Consider the following 8,777-nt stretch of genomic DNA (forward strand, 5'->3'; position numbering starts at 1 on the left):
AGCTTTTTAAGACCGTTTTCATAGAGAATCACACTTCTGGGACGGTGGCTTCTCAACAACAGGTTCCTACAAATACAACCCACGATTGATTGACACTTCACTTGTTTTCTCTCAGTGTCCACAACGTAACCAAGTTAAGTCGGCAGGAGTTCAAACGACCTCGAGCCCTCCTCGAATCGTTCTTGTTGCTATGGTGATCTCTCCTCTGCTGTGTGATCTTTTACAATGTGTCATTAACAATCCTTCTAACAGTCCTTCCACCTTTTAAGCGTCCTTTTCCTTCAGACATGCTGAAGCCGATTTAATCTCAGGCTTTCGATTATCAGATGAATTTTTACTACACAGAGCAGCTGGGAAACTCCTGCAGTAAGTAATGGTCAGGGTCAGGTACACAAGACTGAGTGACTTTATTGTGCAGCTCAAGGCATCACCTTTAGAAATGGCAAAATTAAATCCACAAGAGTGTTGGCCCAGAACAAACATGAACTGTCTGGCCTGCTTCATCTGCTGCTGTTCTGCTGGTCAGCACTCTCACACACTCCAGGCTGATTACACAGTTATTTTTGTCCGTCTTTCAATGTGTCTGTTCTCTGTTTATGTCGTTTGTCGCTCTTTATTTTCTGTGTGTGTTTCTATCTTGTTATTTCCACTTGTACTTCCATCAATTTGTAATTCTTTCTCAGTCTCTCTCTTTCGTTCCATCCATGTCTGCTTGCTCTCTCTCTCATTATATACATATATATATGCTTTCTTTCACTCTTTCTTTCTCTCTTTATTTTTTCTCGCCAGTCTAACAAACTCACTTTATTTATCTCCAGCTCTGTGTACCGCCTCCTCTACCCCTCTTTGTTTCTATCTCTCTCTCTTTGTCACAGACACTCTCCCTTTTATGTGAACCTGTTTTAATTTTCTGCGCTATTTAATCATTATATTTCTTTTGCCCTGTGTTCTCTGTCTCAGTCCCCTCCTCTCTCCATCTCTCCCTCCTTCTGTCTTTCTCTGTCTCTCTCCCAGTCTTTCTGTCTTTCTTACTCTCTCTGTCCCACTATCTCCCTGTCTTTCTCTCTGATCTCTCTCACGCTCTCCCCGTGTCGCTCTCTGCCTCTCTCTCTCGCTCTCACTCTCTGTCTCTCCCTCGGTCTTCAGGTCACCATCTCGCTCTCTCTCACTCTTTTGTAGCTGTATGTTCCGCTCTGTCTCTATGTCAGTCACTCTCCCCTCTCTCCTTCCCTCTCTGTATCTCTGCCTGACTCAGTCTCTCTCTCTCTCTCCCTCTCCATTTATTTGGAGTGCACCCATTCTGATCTGGCCCAAAGCAGCTACTTTGATTCCCAGCTTTGCACATTTTGCTGGATGACCATTTAGTTGAAGTCCAGCTGGGCTCTTTAGTGCTGCCATTTCGAGCAAAAATGAATGTGTCGTCTGCAGAATAAATCCTGCCTTAATTGGTCAGATTTTCAATAAAATGTAACATCAGAAACATATTTCAGCTCATTTAATGACTCCATGCTGCTGATATAAAATGTACTTTCCATCCCTGGGAAGTGTAGGGGATGGAGTATGAAATGGGATTTAGTTCGAGTGATTGAAACCCTTCAGCTCTTTCTATGATTTCACTAATTTAACAATTAGATTGAGTGGGTATTTCACCGCGTTCTTCAGCTCCTCTCTGAATTTAGTCTGGGTCAGGACATAAATACAAGTGTTTGTGCAGGAACTTAGAAGCTGCAGCATCTTTGCTGTGCGATCTGTGAGATAAACAGGGTCAGTGTAGGAGTAAAAATACCGAATGTCTGCAATTCGCACATAAATGTAAAATACAACCTGTGTCAGCCACAACAGTATAAAACTTCCCGATATACTGAAGAGTAGAATGATGGATTTCTTTCGGTTCTCCATCTCTGGATCACTCTGATTCTCTCCATTGCTGCGGACCCGGAGTCCCCTGCGGACTCGACTGGACATTAAAATACGCCAGACTGTCAGAACATTGAACAGCAAAATCAGACAGAACGGGACACAAGGGGTTAAAATGAGATGAAACATGTCAAATGCGGCCCATGCGGGGGAAGTACGGAAGCTCGATTTAGTATTACAAAACCAGGGAACATTATCAATTATATATAAAGGTTCAAATGTAAAGTACCAGGGGACACTTTCTAAACAGCCCAGCACACTCACTGTTCCCAGAACCACAGCCGCCGTTCTCTCGGTGCAATATTTAGTTTTCAGCTTCTCACAACAAATGGCCACAAATCGATCAAAGGTGAAAGCGATTGTGAACCAGACGGAAACATCCGTGGCTGCACCACTCAAGAAGATAATAGAACTACACACGGGAGTAATGAACAGGAATGAACCTTTGAAATACATCCCACCAATCCACACCAGTATCACACGAATGATAACGACCAGAAGATCGGCCACTGCCATTCCCACCAGGTAGACACTGATACATTTGGAGAGGCCGCACTTTCCTCGGGACAGGATCACAATCGCCACCAAGTTAACTGGAAGAGAGAGAAAAGGAAGCAGAGAAATTACTGCTCAAAACTCGCGCCAAAGCAGCAGTTTGAGAGGATCTGGAGTGAAATTTCCAGCTCTGTTGCTGCTTCGAAGGGTGGAAAGTGATTGATTGACCTGGGCAGCGCTTTCGGGCAGAGAGATGTTTTTTAACACAATGATCAATAATGAATTGGGAGATGGATACAGAAAGTGAATAAAGTGAGTATCAGATCCACTGGAAGGGCTGAGTGAGGGCGCAGTGCCGGTGGGGAAGGGAGAAGGAGTTTTACACACCGGGAATCCAGCGGATTAAAGCCAGATTTGGGCTCCAGACGGATGGAAAAGAGAGGGAAGTGTCGGAAGGTGAGGGGACGCGGGAGGTGCAGCTTGTGTGTTACTCTGGGTTAAGAGAGCTGACAGTGAGTGAGATTGGGAGGGAGTCAAGGAAAAGAGTCGTGTGAATGGATGAGTCGGAGCTCGAGAGGTGTCAGGAGCAGATGGTTTGGGAGAACGGACAAACTGAAGGAACTGACGAGACAGAGGATTCATTGCAGTGAGAGCAGAGGCTGGGATTCATAGGGAGGGACTGTACACAATCCAACTATTACATTCAACAGTTCATTTCTGTAGTTATTGGTGTCAGGGAACCTGTGTTTGATACAAAATGTGTTTAATAAATTTAATTTGCAAATTCAATGAAACTTAAAATGAAAAGTATTAATAAAATTCATCACGTTGTTATTGAACTGATCCGAGCTTGAAAAATACAGTTTCCGAATAATTGATTACAATCAAGAAATTTCTGATTCTATTTTTGAAGTACATTTTTCATTATGTTTACTGTTAAGTTGGAAAGTAAGGAACATTCACAAAAACAGTCTGAGGACCTGACAATGATATGAACATGAGGAGCAAGTCCCACAGTAAAAACTCACCCAATCTGACCACATCATAAAAACACCTTCAAATCACATTTTCTCTGTTTAATTGTACTGGAAGTTTCAGCAGTTCATTCGGATGAATTATTCACACCACAGCCTCTCGCTTTCCCTCTCAGTCGCCCTCTCTATCACTCACTCTAATCCCTATCTCAAGTCCATTTTCATATCGATTAAATCCTATCATCCTGTGCCTGCATTCTGTTCACCAGCCCCGTGTTCCACCGATCCTATTCTCAGTGTCAGTTTATTAAATAGTGAAGCCTCTGTGGAATAGTTTAATGTTTCTACAGATCATTCAATTCTCCACCTGTTCAACAACACTGTTCACTTCATCTACAAATCATGGAATAAACAGAATCGAATGCCTCTCCGAGGCTGATCTCACAATAATTGTGATTCCTTCTCCTGTAATTATAAAGTAAAGTGATAGATGGCGGGATTGTTCAATTAACAAAACGCCAACATCACACTTATAATCTACAGATACATAGAAGGCCTCCTGATTCCAACAGGGACAGTGCAAATTGAGACAACAAAACATCAAAACATTTCATTTTACAGTGATGTCCAGTGACAGTCAGTGAATTCATCCACAGTGAAGCAGAGAAGGAGATGTGAAAGAGGCAGCAGCAAACTCAGTTCAGTAACCAGACATCTGAAGCGGCGTCAGATACACACATAATGAAATAATATTTCATAACAGTGATCACCAATAAATACATTGAAATCCCAGTTAAACTGAAGCATGTTATTGGGGAGTGAGGACATTGCACTGCCTCCTTGTAACACTGAGACCGTGAGCTGTCTCATTATCAATCACTGAAAACACATTGATGAAAACATATTCCAGGGCAGGTTAGTTCCACAACAAGAAAACCTTAACAGCTCCTGATAGTATGATACCAACTCTTCGCCCAGAATCCAGATTCCAATATATTCAGTACAGAGAATGATCCAGGAAGAATGCCAGTGTTGGATATACAACGTTCATGACAGATATAATGCACCTCCTACATTCCACCATTCAACCAATAGTACAAAACAGGTGACTGTGAAATATACAGGGGGAAAAACAATTTGCCAAGTACAGCAGCAGAGTTAACACCGATTTACACCATTAACAGCTGAAAGAACGGCTTACCCGGAACTCCAACGGCTGCAAGAACAGGATAATAAATACGTTGTATCTGAATCATCACTGGATATTCCATTTCTGTGAGAAGCACTGACTTCTGTTGGCCTGGAAACCACAGCTCCAGCAGGCACACTGAGCTGATCCATTCCAACAAGCCCTGATTTATACAGGGGATAAGTCTCCACTGACACGGTTATACTCCTGATCATTGTTATTAGTTGCAGTCAGTTTAACAAACACATTATATCAGCAGCTTTGACTCCGATGTAAATAATGTGGTGAATGTAACACAAACATCTCAAAGCCCAGGTTATCAACTTAATCAGATCTCTCTCAGGAATAAAGTTTAAATCTGATCTCATACAGGACTGATCCAACAATAATGAGCAGCTCCATTTACAGTTTTTATATAATTGTATTGACCATGTTCACTCCTGGAGATTCAGTTATAATTTAGACCGATTTCTCCGCTGTGTAGACTGAATCCAGGGACAAAAGCAGACCCGTTTCACTCTGTTCCTGCAGTTTCCCCAGTTAGAATATGAATTGTGAGTCTTTGACAGAAATGACTGTGGGTGATATTAGGGGACGTACACTGAACGTGTCCCATTGACATTCCTCTCTCCGCTATTTTACTGCAGATGTTTACTCGTTTATTCCACATTGGTTAACGGCTCCAGTAAAATTGTCCCCGTGCAACACCGAGATCAGCTCATGACCCGATTTGACCTCCTTCACATAGGCCCCATGATTTCCTCACCCGCCTCAATTCCTTCTTCAGCCCATTGCCATTGAAACCCTCATTAATGCCTCAGTTCCCTGCACCCTCCCCCCCCCCCCCCCCAACAGACTCCATTCCTACGGCACTCCTGGCCGGCCACCCAACCTCCACCTTCCATAAACGTGAACTCATCCAAAACTGTGTAATCCGTGTCCAACCAGCACCAGGTCCTGCTCGGCCTCCCTGACCCTGACCGACTCCCAGTTCCATATCCCTTAAATTTAAAATTCTCATTCCTGGGATTAGATCTCTCCATGGCCCACCCCGCCTTACCGACAGAAAACCCATCCAGTTACCTCCTCATTCTCCAGACACTGGCCTCTTTTGCTGGGACTACCCTCAATTGGTTCCACTCACCTATCTGATCATAGTCAGGAGAAGCTTCTCTTCCCAATCCTTGGCTCCCTCCTCTTCGTCATCTACATGCTGCCCTTTGGTGACACAGTCCACAGACATGGAGCAGCTTTCAGATGGACGCTGACAAAACCACCGCCTCCCTTGACCCTTCCAATGTCTTTGTGTTGTCAGACCCACACCCTGATTGAGATGAGACACAATTTCCTCCAGTTAAAAATTGGGAAGTCATGATCTTTGGCCCCAAAATCTTCACATCCTTGCCACAGATTCCATCCCCACCGCTGGCTTTTTGATTGGTGAGTTGCTCACCAATCACCAAAGCCCTTACTGACCTGCGTTGGATTCTAGTCTCCAAAGCCTGTCGCTTATTTTTATTCTTTCTTCCATTCAAATCCATCAGAGCCTCACCACTCCCTGTCTCTGTCACCTCCTCCATTCCGATACCCCCTCCCAAACACTCTGCTCCTCCATCTCTGGCCGCTTGTGCATCCGCAGTCCATTTGCCCTACTTTTGACAGCAGTGCCTTAAGCCATCTCAACGTTCCAGAAAGCCCAACCTAAGTCGCTCCATCTCTCTCTCCCCCTTTCAGGTGTCAGACGTGGATCAGTGGTAGCAGTCTCGCCTCTGAGTTAGAAGGTTGTGAATTCAAATCCAACTCCTGAGACATGAACACATAATACGGGCAGACACAACAGTGCCATTCTGAGGCAGCGCTGCACTGTCAGGGGGGCAATACTGAGGTAGTGCTGCACTGTCGGAGGGTCAGTACTGAGGGAGTGTTGCACTGTCGCAGGGACAATACTAAGGGAGGGATGCATTGTCGGAGGGGCAGTATGGACGCACTGCTGCACTGTCAGAGGGTCAGTACTGCAGGAATGCAACACTGTCAGAGGGTCAGTAGTGAGGGAGCACTGTACGGTCGGAGGATCAGTACGGAGGGAGCGCTGTACTGTCGAATGGACAGTATCGAGGTAGTTCTGCACTGTGGCAAGGTCAGTAGTGAAGGAGCGCTGTACTGTCGAAGGGGTAGTATTGAGGAAGTGCTGCACTGTCGGAGGGTCAGTAGTGAAGGAGCGCTGTACTGTCGAAGGGGCAGTATTGAGGAAGTGCTGCACTGTCGGAGGGTCAGTAGTGAAGGAGCGCTGTACTGTCGAAGGGGCAGTATTGAGGAAGTGCTGCACTGTCGGAGGGTCAGTAGTGAAGGAGCGCTGTACTGTCGAAGGGATAGTATTGAGGAAGTGCTGCACTGTCGGAGGGTCAGTAGTGAAGGAGCGCTGTACTGTCGAACGGGTCGTATTGAGGAAGTGCTGCACTGTCGGTGGGTCAGTAGTGAAGGAGCGCTGTACTGTCGAACGGGTCGTATTGAGGAAGTGCTGCACTGTTGTGGATGCCGCCTTGCAGACGAGACATTAAACTGAAGCCCCATCTGTCTTCCCAGGTAGATGAAAAAGATCCCACGGCACGATTCTAAAAGGTGCAGGCGAGTTCTACCCGGTGTCCTGGTCAATATTTATCCCTCAACCAACATCACTAAAACCGATTTTCTGGTCATTCATCTCATTGCAGTATTTGGGATCTTGCTGTGTACAAATTGGCTGCAGCATTTCCAACATTACCACAATGACTACACTTCAAAATCAGAGAATCATACATTTGTTACAGCACAGGAGGAGGCTATTCGGCCTATCGATCCCGTGCCGGCTCTTTGTAAGAGCAATCCGTTAGAACCAATCTCCCGCTCTACCCTGTAGCCCTGCAACGTTTTTCACTTGAAGCATTTATCCAATTCCTTTTTGAAGGCCATGATTGAATCTGCTTCCACCACCCTTTCAGGCAGCGCATTCCAGATCATAACAATTCGCTGCATTAAAATGATTTTTCCTCATGTCGCCTTTTGTTATTTTGCTAATCACCTGAAATGATTTTGAACGCTTCTATCAAATCACCTCTTAACCTTCTCTGCTCGAAGGAGAACAATCTCAGCTTCTTCAGACTCTCCACGTAACTGAAGTCCCTCATCCCTGGGAACATTCCAGTAAATCTTGTCGGCACCCTCTCTATCTTCTTCACTTCCTTCCTAAAGTGTGATGCCCAGAATTGGACACAATACTCAAGCTGTGGTCGAACCAGCGTTTTATAAAGGTTCCACATAACTTCCTTGCTTTTGTACTCCATGTCTGCATTTATAAAGCCCGAGACGCCACATGTTTTTTTAACCGATTTCTCAAACTATCCTGCCACCTTCAAAGATTTGTGCACATATACCCCCAGGTCTCTGTGTTCCTGCATCCCCTTTAGAATTGTACCATTTAGTTTATATTGCTTCTCCTCTTCCTGCCAAAATGTATCACTTCGCACATCTCTGCGTTAATTTCATCTGTCATGTGTCCGCTCATTCTACCAGCCTACCTATCTCCTCTTGAAATCTATCACTATCCTCCTCACTGTTCACTACACTTCCAATTTTTGAGCCATCTGCAAATTTTGAAATTGTGCCCTGTGCACCCAATTCCAAGTCGTTAACATATATCAAGAAAAGCAGTGGTCCCAGCACCGGCCCCTGGGGAACACTTCCTCCAGTCAGAAACACAATCGTTCACGACGACTCTCTGTTTACTGTCACTTAGCCAATTTCGTATCCATGCTCCCACTGCCCCTTTTATTCCATGGGCTTCAATTCTGCTGACAAGCCTATTATGCGGTAATTCATCAAACAACTTTTAAAAGTCCATATACACATCAAATGCAATCCCCTCATCAACCTTCTGTTACCTCATCAAACAACTCAGTCAAGTTAGTTAAACACGATTTGCTTTAAACAAATTCGTGCTGGCTTTCCTTTATTAATCCACACTTGTCCAAGTGACAATTAATTTTGTCCCATATTATCGTTTCTAAAAGCTTCCCCACCACCGAGGTTAAACGACTGGCCAATAGTTGCCGGGTTTATCCTTACACCCTTTTTTGAACAAGGGTGTAACATTTGCAATTCTCCGGTCCTCGGGCACCACCCCCATATTTAAGGATGATTGGAAGATTATGGCCAGAACCTCTGCA

At 44.8% G+C, this 8,777-nt stretch overlaps 1 protein-coding gene across 1 annotated transcript; it reads right to left on the reverse strand.

Annotated features, from left to right (window-relative positions):
* Nucleotides 1-1,623: 1,623 nt before the first annotated feature.
* LOC137308701 (probable G-protein coupled receptor 139) lies at nt 1,624-4,657 on the reverse strand (the record flags this gene model as incomplete). Its single annotated transcript, XM_067977263.1, has 2 exons — nt 4,588-4,657; nt 1,624-2,510 (listed from the first exon to the last, which is right to left on the reverse strand). Coding segments are annotated over exons 1-2 (957 nt in total), but the record flags the coding sequence as incomplete, so codon positions are not given.
* Between the last annotated feature and the right edge of the window lie 4,120 nt (nt 4,658-8,777).

This window comes from Heptranchias perlo, unplaced genomic scaffold, assembly GCF_035084215.1.
Source record: "Heptranchias perlo isolate sHepPer1 unplaced genomic scaffold, sHepPer1.hap1 HAP1_SCAFFOLD_138, whole genome shotgun sequence".
Taxonomy (NCBI): Eukaryota; Metazoa; Chordata; class Chondrichthyes; order Hexanchiformes; family Hexanchidae; genus Heptranchias; species Heptranchias perlo.